Raw genomic sequence first — 19,588 nt, forward strand, 5'->3', positions numbered from 1 at the left:
AGCGGTGAGAGGCCCGCGTACCGCAAAAAAAAAAAAAAAGAGGCAAGAGCAGTCAAAGGGACAGAATTTTTACAAACTGAGAGACACTGAAACTCTGACACACCATTTGTTATTCTTGAGTATATATACTCGAAAATAACTGCATGCAATGAGGTTCTAATGTCAGAACATAATCACAAAAACACAATCTAAACCAAGGATAACAGGTTCAAAGATTTTTTTAAATTAAATATATATTGCTTTTAAATCGCAGACTAAACCAATATTCAGGCAGAATTCAAGCACTGGAGTCCTTACTTTGGGTAAGAGTGGGGGGAATGAAAATTCCCAGAAATTGTACACAAATTGTCCATATGTTCACTTTCCTGGAGAGACAACCACAGGTTTCACTAGATTCCTAAAGGGGTCTCTGGCTCATAAAGGAACTACTACTTTATGCTCCTTGCTCCTCAAAAATTAATATATTGTTAGTCTCATCACACTAAAAAGCTCAGTAAATTATGAAGGCAATTTTTTTTAATCCAGAGTTAGCTTAGGTCCTGCAAAATCATTTTTAAACCAATGACAAAAGGAAGTTTTATAGAAAACACTTCCGTGAATTTAGTGTCTTTCAGGCTAATTTCTTTCAAGATTCTCTTCAAGGAACCATCCAAGTGATTTCTTAGATCAAGAAATTCATTGTATAGTAACGGGAAAGTATAAAATTATATATATATCCCAGATATAAATAAATAAATGCAAAAATGCTGAAGAAGACCAGAGGTCATCTTTTTTTCCATATTACACACCATAACCTCAACAATTCAAATTATCACATGAATAGGGAGACACTCGCTTTTCTTTAAAACTGAGATTCTTTCCTCCATAATTCCTTTTCTCCTGGATTGTCCAAATATATTAGTATCTGATATGTGTTCATCAACCAAAATGATATGACTTTTCTTTACAATAACTTATAAAGAAATTATCTTAACACTTCCCAACTCATTCTATGAGTCCAGTTTTACCTTAATACCAAAACCAGTCAAAGACACAAGAAAAGATAACTACAGACCAGTATCTCTTATGAATAAAGTAAAAGTCCTCAACAAAATAGTAGTAAATAAATCTAGCACTATATAAACAGTATTATATACCATGATCAAGTGAGTTTTAACATTTGGGTTGCAACTGCAAGAGTGGTTTTAACATTTGAAAATCAATTAATGTAATACACCATATCAGTAAAATAAAGAATAAAACCACATGATTATCTCAACTGATGAACAAAAGGCACTGACAAAATGTAACCCTTTATGACAGAAAAAGTACTGAAACACTAAATACTTTCTTCCTAAGATCAGAAACAAGATAAGGATGTCCACTCTCACCACTCCTATTCAACACTGTACTAGAGCTTCTAACCAGAGCAGTTAGGCAAGAAAATGAAATAAAAGACATATAGATTGTACAGAAATAAGTAAAACTAGCTCTATGTGCAAACGATACAATCTTGTATATAGAAAATCTTTAAGAATCCACTAAACTTTAGAATTAATTAATGAATTCAGCAAGGTTGGAGGATACAAGATCAATATACAAAAATGAATTTATTTCTATACAGTAGCAATAAACTGAAAATGAAATGAAAGAAGTTCAATTTACAATAACATCAAGAAGAATAAATTATTTAGGAATAAATTTAACAAAAGAAGTGTAAAACGTATACTGTGAAACTACTAAACATTGTTAAAAGAAATTACAGAAGTCCTAAAGAAATGAAAAGACAGCCTATGTTTATGGACTGGAAAATTTAAGCATTTTTGTTAAGATGGTATGCTCCCCAAATGAATTTGCAGACTCAATGTTATCCCTATCAAAATCTCAATTGCCTTTTTGCAAAAACTGACAAGCTCATTCTAAAATTCACATAATGAGTTCCCTGGTGGCCTAGTGGTTAGGATTCGAGGCTTTCACTGCCATGGCCCAGGTTCAATCCCTGGTTGGGGAACTGAGATCCAGCAAGCCATGAGGTAAGGCAAAAAAAAAAAAAAAAATTCACATAAACATGCAAAAGACCCAGAAGAGGCAAAACAATCCTGACAGAAAAGAACAAAGCTGGAGGACTCACACTGCTGATTTCAAAACTTACTACAAAGCTGTGGTAATCAAGGCTCTGTGGTACTAGCATAAGGATGGACGTAGAGATCGATAGAATAGAACAGGTTCCACAAATAAACCCTACCTTTAAGTCAATTAGTATTTGATAAGGGTGCCAAGGCAATTCCACGGGTAAAGAATAGTTTAGCAAATAGCACTAGGTCAACTGGATATACACACGCAAAAGAATAAAGGTAGACCACAGCCTCAAACCAGATTAAAAAAATTAACTCAAAATGGATCAAAGACCTAAAAATATGAGTTAAAACTATAAAACTCTTGAAAGAAAACATAGGTATAAATATCTTCATGATCTCAGATTAGGCAATGGTTTCTTAGATATGACATCAAAGCACAAGCAATGTTAAGATAAAACATAAACTGGACATCATCAAAATTTAGAACTTACACTTCAAAGGACACCATTAAGTGAAAAAAATGCACAGAATGGGAAAAAGTTTTGCCAGTATATAAAGAACTCCTACAACTTATTAACAAAAATACAACCTAATTAAAGAATGAGCAAAGGAGATGCATAGACATTTCTCCAAAGTAGATATGTAAATAACCAATAAGCACATGAAAAGATGCTCAAAATCATTAGTTACCAGGGAAATGAAAGTCAAAATCACAATAAGATACCACTGAATATCTATTCGTTTGTTACAATCAAAAAGACAGGTAGGGGCTTCCCTGGTGGAACAGTGGTTGAGAATCTGCCTGCCAATGCAGGGGACACGGGTTCGAGCCCTGGTCTGGGAAGATCCCACATGCCGCAGAGCAACTAGGCCCGTGAGCCACAACTACTGAGCCTGCGCGTCTGGAGCCTGTGCTCCACAACAAGAGAGGCCGCGACAGTGAGAGGCCCGCGCACTGCGATGAAGAGTGGCCCCCGCTCGCCGCAACTGGAGAAAGCCCTCACATAGAAACAAAGACCCAACAGAGCCAAAAATAAGTAAATAAATAAATAATTTTTTTTAAAAAAAGTTAAAAAAAAAAAGACAGGTAACACCAAGTGGTGTCAAGGATGTACAGAAGAAACTGGAACTCTTACACACTGCTGGTGGGAATGTAAAATGGTGCAGCCACTTTGGAAAACAGCCTTGGCGAGTTCCTCAGAGGGTTAAAAATAAAGTTACCATATGACCAATATTTCCACTCCTAGGTATGTATCCAAGAAAATCAAAAACATAGGCAACTGATGAGTGAACAAAGAGAATGTGGTATACCTCTACCACATGGATTATTATTTGCAAATCAAAAGGAACGAAGTTTTGATACATGCTGTAGCATAGATGAAATCTTGAAAATGTAAGTGAAAGAACCCAGTCACGAAAGACCAGATTGTAGGATTCCACTTTTTTGTTTTTATCTTTCAAGGATTTTTCAAATTTATTAACATATGGTTTTCATAATATTCTCTTCTTATTCCTTTCTAACAGCTTAATATGATAGAATTTGCATATTATAAAATTCATCCATTTTAAGGATACAATTCAATGGTTTTTAATATATTCACAGACATGTGCAACCATCATCCTAGTCAATGTTAGTACATTTTCATCACCTCAGAAAGAAACTTCGTAGGATTCCATGTATATGAAATGTCCAGAATAGGCAGATCTATAGAGACAGAGTAGGTCAGTGGTTGTTGCCTAAGGTGAGAACGTTGGGGGAAATGGGAAGTGACTGCTAATGGGTACGAGGTTTCTTTTCGGGGTGATGATGCTGCTCTAAAACTGACTGTGGCGATGGCTGCAGCTGTGAGTACAGCAAAAAACCATTGAACTGTACACTTTAAATGGATAAATCATACAGTATGTGAATTACATCTCAAAACAGTTATTATTTTATTTAGTTGTTTTCTCCTTTTTTGGGGTTTTTTTTTTTTTTTTTTTTGGCCATGCCATGTGGCTCACAGGATCTTAGGTCCCCGACCAGAGATTGAACCCGTGCACCCTCGGCAGCGAAAGCATAGAGTGCTAACCACTGGACCGCCAGGGAATTCCATAAAGTGCAATCTCTCTCTTTCATCACCCTCATCCACCATATTCTCAAGAGAAGATAATTAGGTTACAAAACAGTTTGTAGATTCTCATCCAAATTTTCTAAAGGAAAACAGTGCACAGAAAACAAAACCACAATATATCACAGTTGTTTCTTATGTAAATCTTATAAAGGCTGATTCATTTTTCTAACTTCCTAATGTAAATACATACCACTACTTTATTAAATGAAAAACGATATATACTACTTGACAAAATGATAAGAAACTTATAAACCGAGACCCTTCTCTTCACTTTCTTGTCCATTCCTGTTAATGCACCCTGCCCCTAACAACGTTCTGGGATTATTAAGACAGACTAGATAGAGAGATAGGCAGATACATACATACATACATACATACAAAACAAACAAGACAATGTGATTTTAAAGTAACAATAGTAAAGGACAATTTCTGGGTGGATACACAAAAATAATTTTAATTGAAGTTGTCCATTAGTAGTAGGCAGGAGGGACTGGAGAAAGGTTAAGTGGGTGAGGGGGTGGGAAAGCTCTTATTTGTATTATACTCTTCTCTGTGTTAGTTTAGAAAAAAAATATATTCCTGTATTATTTTTTAATTACAAATATTTTACCACATACATTATGATTTACTGGCTCATGAATTATTTACAGACGAGTTGGATAATTTTTTAAACACATAGGAGGGATGGACTGCCTGTGTTTTCGTCATTGCTTTCCAATCTTACTTCATTATAATCAGACACCAAATGATCTGTATGACATTATTTCTAAACTATTTGTTGAAAGTTGCTTTGTGGACTACTGGGTCACACACTTTTATTAATGTTCCAAGTGTGCTTGAAAAAAATGAATCATCTTTAGCAGTTAGGTGCAGAACTCCATACACATCCATTAGACCATTCCCGCCATTGCGTTGTTCAAATCTTCTATGGTCTTAACAAGTTACCTGCCTGGTCCTAAGACTTTTACGGATAGATGTGAATAACTCCAGTGAAGATAATAATTGTATTCATTTTTCATTATAATTCTGGCAACATTTTGCTTTATATTTTGAGACTATGCTATTTAGTCCAGGTTCAGGTTTACTACATCTCCCAGGAGAATTGTTCCTCATATCATTATACGGTGGTCTCCTTGTTTTTTGCTTTAAGTCTTTTTTTTTCTTGGTCTGATATTAACATTACTATCAGCTCCCTTTCAGCTAGTCTTTCTGAATCAGTTAGGGTTGATCAGAGAAGTAGAACCACTAAGAATGGTAAGAATAAGAAGTTATTACAGGGATATAAACAGTAATTGTGGGAGCTGGGTAAGCAATTTGTGTAGAACTGTTGCTTCTGCATCTAGTGTTGGGACAGAAACTTAGAAGGCATGCAATCAGGAAGGAAACATGGATGTGAAATGGGGACGAGCAAGGACAAACTGGAACTCGCATTTTCCCTCACCAATCTCAATGATGTGGGTGACCTACAGCATAAATTGGCACCCTTCACGACAGAGCCCACACAACTGACTCAAAATTTAGAGAAGCTGAAGGAGAAGACCCAGTGAGAGTTGGAGGAGCTGGAGGCTTAACTGCTGCCTGAAGCCAACAGATCAGTGATGAGGTGTATGAACTGCAACAGTGCCTGACCTCCCACCAACCTTCTGAGCATGAACACAACCGCTGCTTTACTTCCTCCTTACAAATCTTGAGCAATTTTCTCTTGTAGCCAGGCTAACCTGGAACCCTCCTGGAAAGGGAGTTCTAGGAAATAGAGTTCCAGCTCAATTATGCTGACCCAACATGAAGCCACCAAAACTTGTATGGATATTTTCCTCTACCTCCATAATTTTATTCTTTCTGTATAATTATGTTTGAGGTGTGTCTCTTGTAAATAGCAGGTAGCTGGATTTTTCTTTCATCCTATATAGACTGTCTTTCAACTATAATGTTTAATCCATTTAAATTTATTGGGATTTATGACTTTCATAATTTAAAAAAGAACTGTCTTTTAAAAATGAAATGAAGTAATACCTGTACTGAAATTATGTGCATACTTTGCATTTCTGAAGTATTTTATACACATAACTTATTACCTACCACTTCTCCAGCAGAGGCAGCCAACATATGCTTCACAGGCATCAAATACGAAGATGAATCAGTGTGCAAAAACCACTTCACATATTCATAGGTGATAAAAAAGGCAGCAGCTGAAATTTAAAACAAATCAGTCTTTCACAAACTTTAAATATATATGTAAACTGTTAAGAGATATGTTTCTTGAAAAAAATTACAACTCTACTTATTAAATTATAACAGATAAAGATAATAATAAGTAACATAAATAAGTATAAATAATAAATATAAATACTAAAATATATTTATAAATATATATTATTTATATAATATATACATATATTATATATAATATGTACATATTTATATATTATATATGTGTGTACTTATAACTATGAATAAATATAAATAAAGATAAAATAATAATATGTACTATTGCCCCCCCAACCCCTTCACTCTTGCAGATTTGACTGAGCCCATGTTACATGCCTGACTTTGGACTTACAAACATGCAGATGACATGATCCCTGCCCTGAGGAAGCCTAACAGCTAACCTGGCATTTACCAGTTTGTACTGATAAGTCACTTAACACTTTTTAGTTAAGTTTTTTAGATAGGATATGAATTTCTGTGATCCAAAATATCTTTATATATGGTCATAAAATAATCAGCTACACTGATTTCTAGACAGGTTAAAATTGCAAACACATATCTTAACTAAATAAAGCATCTATTCCATAATGTTTTGTTGCCAGTTACTCAAAATAACCATGGCTACTTTTTACCACATCAACTCACTTTTACATCAAGGAAAAAATCAATTACTGAATTAAAACTGGAAATCAAAATCTCTAAAAAGCTACCCCTATCACCATGAACTAAGCTACACAGGAAGGCTTTAAGACTTGCCACGTATTGTTAATAAAAAGATGTTCATCACTCACGTAAAAGGTGAGGAACGATAGATAAATAAATGGCAAATTCATCTTTCAAAGGGCATTTGAACATGTCACAGTAAAGTCTGAAACACTCAGGAAAAGAGCTTGGTAGTGAAAATCAGTTCTTCACAGTTAAAGTCAACAAGCTTGTAAACACCCCTCAGTGGTTAACAAAAAAACAGCAGGCCAAATGAGGAGGCACACTGTCCCGGGATGAGTAATGACCATGCAAGCAGTTGTATATAGTTAATGCAGGTCCCAATTCCCACGTGTGATTCTTATTTAGGCTGTTCCTACTTTGGCCTACTCACTAAATGGGCTAGAGTATCTCCAGTCACATTCGGCTGTAAGTTCTACCTGCTACACGTTCCACCCACCCACCCCCACCCCCCAGGAGTGAAAACAAAACAAAAAACTATGGTTTTTCTACATTCCCTTCTAAACATGGAGTAAGGGTCTTGAATACAGGTCTTTTCCTCTCTTCTTTCAACCCTCAGTCCCTTCCATACCCCCTGCACAATACGTTCTCAAAAAAGTCTACAAGCCTCTGAATGTTACACTGGTGCACTGTACTCCATCTAGAACCTTAATCAATAGCAAAAATTGTTTAAAGTGCCACGTAAAAAGTTCCAATTCACCAAAAATTTGCAGAAAGACAGAAAGGCCATTTCTGAAACGCTGGCACTTTGACTCTTTATGCAGCATCTCCCATTCAAAGATGTTCCGTGGATGGCAAAAAAAGAAAAAAAGAAAAAGAAAAGCAGGGCAAGAAGAACACCACTTTCTCAAACATACAAAAATTCAAAACCACATTCTGTATGTAAACTCCTGCTGACAAGAATCTAAACCAGCCCTGTGAGCTTAATGGAGCACCATGTACCCTGCAGACCATCACTAATACTTCATATACCAACAATTCCTACTTAATACATAAGAGAAAAAAGAATATTTACAATGATGAGGGAGGCATCATAAGAATGGATGACCAAAAGACAGGGACTTAGTAACATATTTCTTTGCAATTCCCTAGTTCAGAGGTTCCCAAACTTGTCTGCATATTAAAATTACCTGGGGATTTTTTTTTTAAACCTCCAAAGCCCAGGCCACACCTCAGGCCAACTAAATCCCAAATCTCTGGGAGTAGGACAGCAGTACTTTCATTAAAAAAAAAAAAAAAAAACTCTTCAGGTGATCAGGTGATTGCAATGCAGATAAATTTAGGAACCAAGGCGCATCTCCCACATATAGAGCTATACTTGGCATGGAGTGGGTCCTCAATAGCGACTTGCTATGATCAATTACTGAAAATTAAGACATAAAATAATTCAAGGATAACCTCAAAACAGGTGGCTGCTCTAAGGATGGCTCGGGGAGATAAACTAAAGGACCAAAAAGATTTGCTCTACAAATCTTTATGTGAATGTTGTGCTCACAGATGGATATAGATGGACATCTTAATGTCAAGTTAACAAGAAAGAATCTCTAATGAAATATACTGAGAAAAAAGAAATCAAACTCCAGAATTTAAGAATCTTCTGGAGCAGGGGTTTTGTGAGTGAGTGTATGAGTATGAGTGTGTGTGTGTGTGTGTTTGACAGTGGTGGTTTTCTGTTTGCTTGGTCTGCTTTTGAGTGCCAATCAAAGCATCAGTAAACAATTATTAAAATAAGTATCTGGAAAGAGGTGGATTAAATGAAACAGATTATACTGATTATAGAATAAAAGGGCCATAAATCACACAACTTCAAAACCAAAACAAAAGACAATGGAAAGAGGAGGTTAGTGGGAATGGGTTGCATCATCTGAGAGCAATTTAGTTAAGACAAAGATTTAATGCCTCTTAGGTTCATCTGCTCCATGAGAATCTCCAAGCTGGTTATTAAACTCAGCTTCATATCTGAATCACCTGGGAAGCTACTAAAACTCCTGATACCCAGGCAAACACCAGACCAATTAAACTTCTCATGGAGACACAGGCATAAGTATTTTGTAAAGCTTCCCAAGAGATTCCAACGTGCAGGCAAGATTGAGAACTGCTGTAAGACATCACAATCAATGTTACAGGAACACTTTAAGGATTCTAACAAGGAGCTTTAACAACAACAAAAACCACTCATTTAAAGATTGCTTATTTTTTATTACAAATACACTAGACTGGAATCTATAGCACCAGCTGAGTCAAAAATAATGGATTAATGAATAGAAAATAAATTCAGGAGATCAACTACATCAATCATATAAGGAATTCTATATAGGGTTGGACCACATACCATTCTGAAAATAAATCCCATTATCTTGGCTTTATATAAAGCAGTGATAATACTAATATAATTTTTACCGTTAGGAAAGGATCCAATAGCAGCAGAAGGAACGCCAGCATATATTCCACGAAAACCACCAGCCTTATTAAATCCTTGGGGGCTCTGCAGCCTGGTTTTAATGGTATCCAGAGGAAATAATATCAAGTCAACACAGACACCTGCTACCCCACCAGCCTTTAAAAAAAAAAAAAGGAAGAAAAAGAAAAAAAAGGTTACAATAAAATAAATTGCCATTTTGGGGATGAGGTAGTTTTTAAAGCATATTTCTTTAAGTATGGTTTTAAAGTATACCACAGACTACTTTGGTACAGTCAAAACACCTCTTACCTAACTCTACAGAAAAATGACAATTATTGTGATATATTTTCAAGTTGTAAATTTTATATTACGTATTGTTTTAAAAAAGTTTAATGATTTTTAATAATTTTAAAATAAATTTCAAACTCATTTTTAATGATTTCATAGGGTTCAAAAAAGTAAACAAACAAACCTCAGAAAGGTAAAGAGTTCAAAGTCTCCTTCCCTGTCCCTAAAAACCCAGGTAACCAGTTTTGGTTTCTTATTGTATCCTTCCCAAGTTACTTTAGGCATATACAAGCAAATATGAATATGTATTTTATTTTACCTTTTTTTTAAGTAAAAGGTGGTATGCTGCACCTTGTTTTTTTCATTTGACAATTTATCTCAGTGATCTGTCCAAATTACACCAAATGTTATATTTTTTGCCTTTTTAACTAATGAGTAGTGAATCTGCATTAAGAAAATAAATGTTTTGAGACTTACATTCTAAATGGTAATGCTCCTTGTGAATCTAGATCCATATTTTAAGAATCACACATGGTATCCTCTCTACTTTGTGTGTATTTGAAAATTCCTTGATACTTTTTAAGTGAATACATGAAGGGGAAAAAAAGAGCTAAATTCCTAGAGGACATTAAAAGCTGACCCAAACTAGTCATCTCCCAAGAGATACCATGTTGTTGCTTTGGAGAAGCTGCACTTTAAAACCTGATTAAAAACTAAGTTTTCACCTTGTGATTACACTAAAGCATATGTAGAATATTTTAAAAACTGGTTACAGCTTAGTTAAAGCAAAAAGAGACAGAAAAATATGAACTCAGAGACTGTCAAAGAAAGGTCAACACACAAGGTCTAAAGGCATCATTTAAAGATATGAATCAACACCATTTCACAGTAAGCAGGTAGAAGAACTACAAAGAGGCAACTCTCAATACGGTTCCTACATAGTAAGTTTTAAACTGAATTGCTAACTTTTCCTATCTTTTGGATTTTGAACCATGTGAATATATTACCTATTCAAAAAGTAAAAGTAGACATTAAAAACTATATATTCCCTGACACAGAAAAAGAAGAATCGGTACTATGTAAACATACAGGCAGAGTTCAAAATGATCCGCTGTTTCCATCCTTTGGGTTTACAGAATGCTCAAGTGGTACAAAGGTTAGCACCTAGCAAACACCTTCTGCTCTACTTGCCACTCACCATAAAACCACTGCAAGGGGCTTCTCCGGTGGCGCAGTGGTTGGGGGTCTGCCTGCCGATGCAGGGGGCGCGGGTTTGTGCCCAGGTCTGGGAGGATCCCGCATGCCGCGGAGCGGCTGGGCCCATGGGCCATGGCCGCTGGGCCTGCGCGTCCGGAGCCTGTGCTCCGCGGCGGGAGGGGCCGCGGTGGTGAGGGGCCCGCGTACCGCAAAAAAACAAACAAACAAAAAAAAACACTGCAAGACTTCATTGCAAAAATGAAATTACCCTGATGAGAAATGCAATAATGTCTACTTTTCAATTAGTTTGCATAGGTAATTATTAAAAATTAGTGTACACTAAAAAAGTACATTACCACAGGGACTTCCGTGGTGGCGTAGTGGTTAAGACTCTGCCTGCCACTTCAGGGGACAAGGGTTCGAGCCCTGGTCTGGGAAGATCCCACATGCCGCGGAGCAACTAAGCCCGTGTGCCACAACTACTGAGCCTGAGCTCTAGAGCCCACGAGCCACAACTACTGAAGCCCGTGTGCCACAACTACTGAGCCTGAGCTCTAGAGCCCACGAGCCACAACTACTGAAGCTCACTCACCTAGAGCCTGTGCTCCACAACAAGAGAAGCCACCGCAGTGAGAAGCCCACACACTGCAACGAAGAGTAGCCCCCGCTCGCTGCAACTAGAGAAAAGCCCACGCGCAGCAATGAAGAACCAATGCAGCCAAAAATAAATAAAATTTAAAAAAAAAGAAAAAGGAAAAGTAAAGTACATTACCATATACGTTAATACTATATGATCAGCCTGAAAGGCATGACAGAACCCCAAAGACCATGCGGGATACTCTGCGAATAACCCAGAAAGTTGTCACCAAAAGAACACAGAGATGTGCCAGTAAAGCACCACAAGTGGGAGTAAAGGAATGACAATGTGGGATTTCTTTCCAGACATAAAGGTGGCCTCTTCTAAGTCAAGGGAAAGAGTTCACAAGTAACGTAGCAAAGTTAAAAAGAAAAAAAAGCCAACTTTTTCGACATTCTTCTCATTTATTCTTTAAGGATTTTATAAAATTCAGTACGTAATAAAATATTTTGCCTGCCTCTTCATTTTCTCAAAACACAAGAACTAAAATCTTGGTGAGAATGACTGATATGACTGGTTTCCTTAAAAATAGCTGCAGGGCTTCCCTGGTGGCGCAGTGGTTGAGCGTCCGCCTGCCAATGCAGGGGACACGGGTTCCTGCCCCGGTCCGGGAGGATCCCACATGCCGCGGAGCGGCTGGGCCCGTGAGCCATGGCCGCTGAGCCTGCGCGTCCGGAGCCTGTGCTCCGCAACGGGAGAGGCCACAACAGTGAGAGGCCAGCGTACCGAAAAAAAAAAAAAAAGAAAAAAAAAAATAGCTGCACTTCATTCTAATTTTCTCTTTAATCTTAGGAGTGGGTTCAGAGAGATGCTTGCTATCTACTGCTAAATTTTAATCAATAAGCGAATTACTCTTTTAATCTATTTGGCTACTTTGCATGCATTGATTCTCCAGCCCTTCTTTCATCAGAATTCTTATCGTCTGAGAATAAAATGACCAGATTGAATCTATTTATCTAGTAAATCATGAATCAAGAGTTACTAATTGCTTCTGTGGATTTCAAACTTCTATAACTCAAATGTCACTTAAATTCATGAGACTGAAAAAAATGCTGCTAAAAGAGGATTAAGAATTACCTATGTATTTAGACACACAGCAACATATCTAAGATTTAAACAAAAACTTTAAGGAATGCTTATAATTTTTCATCAAGCCAGCATCAACTGAATTATAAGGGACTCTACCAATTTCTTTTTTTCTTTACCCTGAGAAATTTGCTTTATTTATGATCACTTATCAAAAATGTTATCAGGCAGGACTTCCCTGGCAGTCCAGCGATTAAGACTCCATGCTTCCACTGCAGGGGGCATGGGTTCGATCCCTGGTAGAGGAGCTAAGATCTTGCATGCCATGCAGTGCGGACAAAAAATCTTTAAAAATTAAAAAAATTTTTTAAAAAGGTTATCAGGCAAAGGGTTAGTTTCAAGATTTATGGTAGCTTACACTGAAAATCCTAAGTGCTAGACAAAATCCAAAGAAAGAGAACATAACCCAGATAACCAGCAAGCCTTACCATAGCATAACAATTTATTGAGACCTTGATATGATATAGATAAAATAACACAGCACCACCTTAATTTAAAAATGGAAAAAGTGCTGGCAGGCTGTAGAGAGGAAGTGTGTAATTCGTGAAATTAGACCCTTTGAAATTCCTCTGGGAGTTGGAAAAAGTCAAGATTACACGAAGCTGGCAAAACAGAAAAAAACAAAGCAAAAACAAAAAAACTCACTGCTGCTCAACTACAGGACAATATCAAACCATCCGTCTAATTTAACTAAGCAAAATCATCACAGGCCCCTGGCCTAGACCACAACTAAAAAGAACCAGGCAAAACATTAACATGGCTTCTCAGGGAAACATCCCTCCCTGACATTCTCAGTTTCCTCCACAACAAAGTGGCCATCTGTGACCTTAACCACCTCATTGAAGAGCTGTGGCTTCTGCTTCCTGTGATACTTGCCTTCCTCGCCCTCCACCATCCATTCTCCCCGCAGTGCTCCTTCACCCTCTACACTAACGCTGTCTGTGTAAAATACAAATTTCAATTTCATCTTGACACTCTTCAAAGTTTCCAAAAGCCCTTAGGATGAAGAACAAAATCACAGTACAGCCTACAAGGCTCTAGAAGTTCTGTCCCCCATCTATCTCTCCACCCTTAACTCCATCATTAGCCCTTTGCTGGGTACCTTCTTACCACCTTGATCTCTCTTTTCCTCCAAGTCATCTGATTTTCCTCATTTCTAGGACTGTGTCCCTAATCCCCCAGTCTAGGTTTAGACCCTTATGTTTCCACACACTGATGAGAATTCTAATTCTGTAGTTGAGCATCTGACCATTTCTTCAAAGACTGTATGTTCCACGAAACTATAAGATCCATACCTGTTTTGTTCACCAGTATGTTCCCAGCACCCAGTACGTAGTAGGCACTCAATAACTATTTGAAAAACACATGAATTTATGACTATAACAAAAGTTTACTAACCATATCTTAGAAGGTACTACAAAGCAACCTAAAAAAGGTACATCAAATTTTTTTTAAATTGCAAAACACAGGACCAAGCAATTCCCAAAAGAAAAATATAAACAGCCAACAAAATTATGAAAATATGCTTCCCCATCATCAGTGATCAAATAAAAATGAAATTTTAAATTTCCCAATTACATTATAAAAGATTAAAAATATGAAAATAGTTATGGGTATTAACATAAACAAATTATTATAATCTATTGAAGGACAATTTGGCAAAATGAAAAATTTAAACTATAAAATACTTGATCCAGTTATTTTATTTTTAAACATTTCTTCCACAAAAATAAGTTCATAAATATACAAGAATGTTTACTACAGAACCGTTTCTAGCAGTAAAAAACTGGAAATAACCTAGTAAGTTGTATTATATCAGAATAACGGATTGCTACACAGCCTTTAAAAGAATGAGATTGACCTGAACTTGCTGATACAGAAACATGTTATATTCTTAAATTAATCAAATAAGCTACAGATCAATATATGCTGTATAGTCCCACCTTTCAAAGAAATGTGTATTTATTTGTCTATGCATAATTAGAAGTCAGGAATCATACACACAAAACTGTTAGAAGTTATTATCTCTGTGGAAAAACATTCGGGATGAGAAGTACTTTTATTATTATCTTGTTGATTTTTGTATTGTTCAAATTTTGCAATGAGTACTACAAACATACAAAAGTAGAGCTACTCAAATTAATATTCCCTCACCAAAAAAAACAAAAACAAAAAACAACAACCCAAATTCACTGGTCACATTTGGTATACAGTAGGCACTCAGTAAGGGGTAACTCAGAACCTCGACCCCTGGACCCTAAACTACGTGTTCAGCTTCATCTGGCACACTCTTGACCTTGAGCCTCATCCACTCTGACTACTCTGTTTCCCAAAAACATCCTGAAACTTATCAGTTCTGTGCTCCTGCTTAGGTTTTTCTCTCAGCCTGGAAGTCCCTTCCAATGCCTCTTGTCTCCTGTCTACTACAGCCAGCAGACCCCCTGCTCCCCCCGGCCATTACACACACACACACACACACACACACACACACACACACACACACACACACACACCTGCCAAAATCCATTTCACTGTTAAGACTGTGACCAAATGCCATATCCCTCCTGAAGCCTTTCCCAGTCTCCCAGTCAGTGACCTTGGCCCTCCTAAATATATAACCCAGTGCCTGGGATGGAGCAGGGCTTCCACACTTGTCTGTTGGTCTGAATCACATGGAAATGTAAGATGATGAGAAAACACTTTACGGAAAGATTCAACATTCAGAAGAAAAACTGCAGCAAATCACTCTCTGGTTGTCCCTGCTGCAGTTTGCCATAGCACTGTGACAAATGAAACCTGGTGTTACCAGCTGCTATACTTCTTGGCATTCCACAGCTCCAGTGACAGCCCTGTGGTATATTCAGGGTGACTTTTCTAGAAATCCTCTGCCTTTCATCACCTCCTGACGGAAAAGACTGTGTAGGATCAGTGTTGTTTGGTAAGGCTATTCTCAGGAATACAATAATGGTTCTAGACTTTGACTTGAGTATTCTTCCATTTCTCCAGAAATTCTTTCAGATTAAATATTGCCTTAGACTACAGCTTTTGCAACAGACACGCAGACCTGGCTTCAATCTCAACTGGGTCTCCCTAGGAAAGCTATTAAACCTAGGTAAGCCCACAGTTCTTCATGCATGAAACGGGAAAAATAATAGTACCTATACTTCACAGAGTTTTTGAGAACTGAGTGAGATTAAATGAGAATTAAATACAACTACATGAGCCTGTTACATGCTTAGCAAAATGCCTGCCTCAATTACCAATAAATATGAGTTATCATTTTTAGTGTTATGTTACTGTAAATATCCTTCCAAGTTTGCTGATGCCCTATTTCTGACAGACCAGTATTAAAAACCATGTGAAAGACGAAGAAGGACTTGACCAAAGACTGAAGATTACATTCATATATTAAACTGAACTATAAATGTATATACAAAATCGATAAACTCAAGTCTTTCCTTACCAATCATGAACGAAAAGCTTTCCTCAAATGCTGCTCCCTGGACAAGAATCACCCATGGATTCACACAACAGAAAACCAAATCACGCGATATGTGCAGGAACGATTCAGCATGAAACTCAAAAAACTGAGAAACACTACTGTTCAAATTTCTTTATGATGCTTGGATGTGAATTTATGGGTTATTTTTTTTAACCAGAATACAAAAAAAAAAAAGAGCAGAAGACAAAATTGTAACCATATGATTTCTGCTCTGAAAAAACTGCATAAGCACACATTAAAGTGCTCGGTAAATGGTTACTTTTTATCACCATGCATAATTACATGGTTAATTTTTGTTTTATTTTCTGTTAAATGTCTGCTCCCACTTGACTGCACACCCCTGAGGGTAGGGACCATATATTCGAAGCTCTTGCTCTTCCCAAGTACCAGAGCAAAGGCTCACACATATGTCTGGTTAAACAGGTAACAATACCTGATGCGTGGAGGTGGAAAAACTATGGGTATAAGTTTTATCTTCCCTCTATTTGGCATTTTGTTACTTAAATTCTGTGTGTACCATTAAAATTTTAATATTTAAAACTTATATCTGAACACACAGCATTTGGTTTGGAAGTGGTACAAAAGCATATTAAGTCATTTACAGCTAAATTTCAGATTCTAAAACTTTCCCAGGACCCCCTCTTATATTGAAAGAAAAATGAGAAAGGAAAGGTAGCTCCATCTCCTCGTACTTGAAATACAGAAGAAATGCCTCCATCACAGCAGTGGTTCTCGATTGTGGCCCCAGACAATTGGTGGTCTCCAAGAGTGCCTTGCATGCTCCACTGATTGATGAAAATTGAGAATATACCTCTATCTAGGTGACTGCCTACTCAACACAAAAATGAGCAAAAAAAGGAAGACCTGCCCACTGTGACCTAAATGACAGAAAGAAACAAGTCACACAAAGCAAGCTCGAGAATGTGCAGCATAATTCCCAATCCCTTAGAGATATGGAGTTAATGCTTCATCATCATATACTAACTTCCTTGACTCCAGAAAGCAGACTAGGAAGCTGCCTTCCAGAAAAGAAAGGTAAGAGGCAAAAAAAACCCTGAAAACGTCCCTTCAACTTCATTCTTATCTTTTCTTCTGTTTTCTTACCCCACCTAAGAGGCCTTGGCAACATAATCCATGCCACTGCCCTCAAGTCCCTTTCTGCCAGTGGTTCTCAGAAGGGCAGGTCCAGTGAGAAGACACAAATGTTATGAAGATGCTTTTTCAGAACCACCTCCCTTAAGTAAGAAAAATAATAATAACAATTTTTAAAAAAACAGTACAAGCAGTCCTTGCTTTGCACAGCACCGACACGCATGCATCTCAGTTGCCACAAGGAACACAAGTCCTCTAACAGGACAGTTGAATTACAGTGACCATGGTGACATTTCACAAAAATGGATAATTGAAAGAGGGAACTGGCCAACAAACATGAAAGCTGGGCAAATAAATGACAAGTGGTTAACACTGAAAGTGACATTCAAATCAAATGTAAAAGGAGTTATAAAAGAATTAGCTGTGGGAATATCAACACTGCTGTCATTGGAGAGATTCCAGACATGCAGCCAGAGGAAAATGAGTGAAGGCGAACTTATCACCACATACGGGGGAAAAGGCTGTGACGAAAAGGACAAAGATGTCCCAGAGCAAGCTGTGCCAGCAAAAATCTCCACTTGTTCTGTATTGCAAGTTATATGACTTACAAATTACTTCTGATACTTTTTTTTTTACAAAGAAATACAATCTTAATGTTTTAAGTTACACTGTACTAAATGTTAGTTTTACTTTTTTTTCCCGTTTCCCTATACTTCCACAATCGACAGTAAGAGAGTCATTAACATTGACAAGAATTTTTAAAGGTCGTTAAATAATCATGTTTTCATCAATTATTAAGATCACTTTGCATGACGTCCACTCGCACATTCATCTTTACGGCCCCACATTACACGCAAAGGACTGCCTGCACTTCACACTGCAGAGCAGCAACACTTGCCAAAGTTCCTTCACCTGTAACCCAGTTAAAAGTAACTGAGACAGGGGTGCTTTTGGTTTCACTCAAGTAACAACCCAGATGAACTACAACGTCGATGAAACAGCTAAGTACTGAAAGAGACAGAAGAGTCAGGCTGGAAGGAAAGAGTGGTTTGGAGGTATGTTTGTTTGTTTTGCATTGAAAAAAGTAGAAGAAAAAAGTAGGGCTACTATCAAAATTATTTCATTCCATCTTGGAGGATTTCAATACAGCTTTTTTTTTTTTTTTTTTTTTTTTTTTAAGGAATGGAATAAAGCCAGCCCTCCATATCCTGGGGTTCCGCATCGTCAGATTCAACCAAATGCAGATTCAAAATATTTGCAAAAAGAATTCCAGAAAGTTCCAAAAAGCAAAACTTGAATTTGCTGCATGCAGGCAACTATTTTCATAACATTTATATTGTATTTACAACTATTTACACAGTATTTACATTGTATTAGGTATGATAAGTAATCTAGAAATGATTTAAAGTATACAGGAGGATGTGCATAGGTTACATGCAAATAATACATTTAATATAAGGGACTTGAGCATCTGTGGATTTTGGTATCCACAGGGGACCTGGAACCAATTCCCCTTGGCTACCAAGTTTTGTTGTTTTTTTTTTTTAGCTAATTGGGCCTCTCACTGTTGTGGCCTCTCCCGTTGCGGAGCACAGGCTCCGGACGCGCAGGCTCAGCGGCCATGGCTCACGGGCCCAGCCACTCCACGGCATGTGGGATCCTCCCTTACCGGGGTACGAACCCGTGTCCCCTGCATCGGCAGGCGGACTCTCAACCACTGCGCCACCAGGGAAGCCCGGCTACCAAGTTTTAATTAGGCATGAACCAGATGTATACAGGTACAGTGTTGTATTTTTTCTTCCCTTTTTTTAAATCTCATAAGCATTTTCCATGTTACTATTATAGCACATACTCTTCACAAGCACTGTTACCAATGGCCCCTAAATAGTCCATGAAATGCATCTATCATCATTTACCTAACCATTCCTCTCTTATTTCATGTTTTCCTATTATCTTCACTGAGTTAAATGTTATGAACATCTTTAGGTCGCTAATACTTATTTCAAACTGCTCTCCTAAAAGCATGCACCAGTGACTGTACTCTTGGAGGGGTTTTTTCTGAATAGTCTGCTCTGTGCTCCAAATGAAAACTTAACATGCCAGAAGCTCTCTCCTCATTCAGCTTTACAGCCCTTCAATCCTGCTCCAGAAACTTCAGGAAGGAAACAGTTAAATATCTGCTCTACGTCAGGCTCTGTACTACATCTCACTTAATCCTTAGAAGCCGAGGCTGAAGACTTCCGCAAACATGTGAAGTAGCATTCATTCACCCAACAAGTGCTGAGT

The 19,588-nt window shown here is 37.4% G+C and overlaps 1 protein-coding gene across 3 annotated transcripts in view; it reads right to left on the reverse strand.

The window, feature by feature from the left end:
• SLC25A26 (solute carrier family 25 member 26) overlaps positions 1 to 19,588 on the reverse strand; it is a 143,167-nt gene that overhangs the window by 120,728 nt on the left and 2,851 nt on the right. For 2 of the 3 annotated variants that reach the window (XM_081246540.1, XM_081246539.1), the window contains exons 2-3: positions 9,500 to 9,656; positions 6,248 to 6,357 (exon numbers count right to left, since the gene is read on the reverse strand). In XM_081246540.1, coding sequence (XP_081102666.1) covers positions 6,248 to 6,357; positions 9,500 to 9,656 — 267 coding nt within the window. The remainder of the gene's footprint in view (positions 1 to 6,247; positions 6,358 to 9,499; positions 9,657 to 19,588) is intronic. The other variant, XM_081246541.1, reaches the window with a different exon arrangement.

Source organism: Mesoplodon bidens (genome assembly GCF_964165515.1).
Source record: "Mesoplodon bidens genome assembly, chromosome: 10".
In the NCBI taxonomy this organism is placed as follows: domain Eukaryota; kingdom Metazoa; phylum Chordata; class Mammalia; order Artiodactyla; family Ziphiidae; genus Mesoplodon; species Mesoplodon bidens.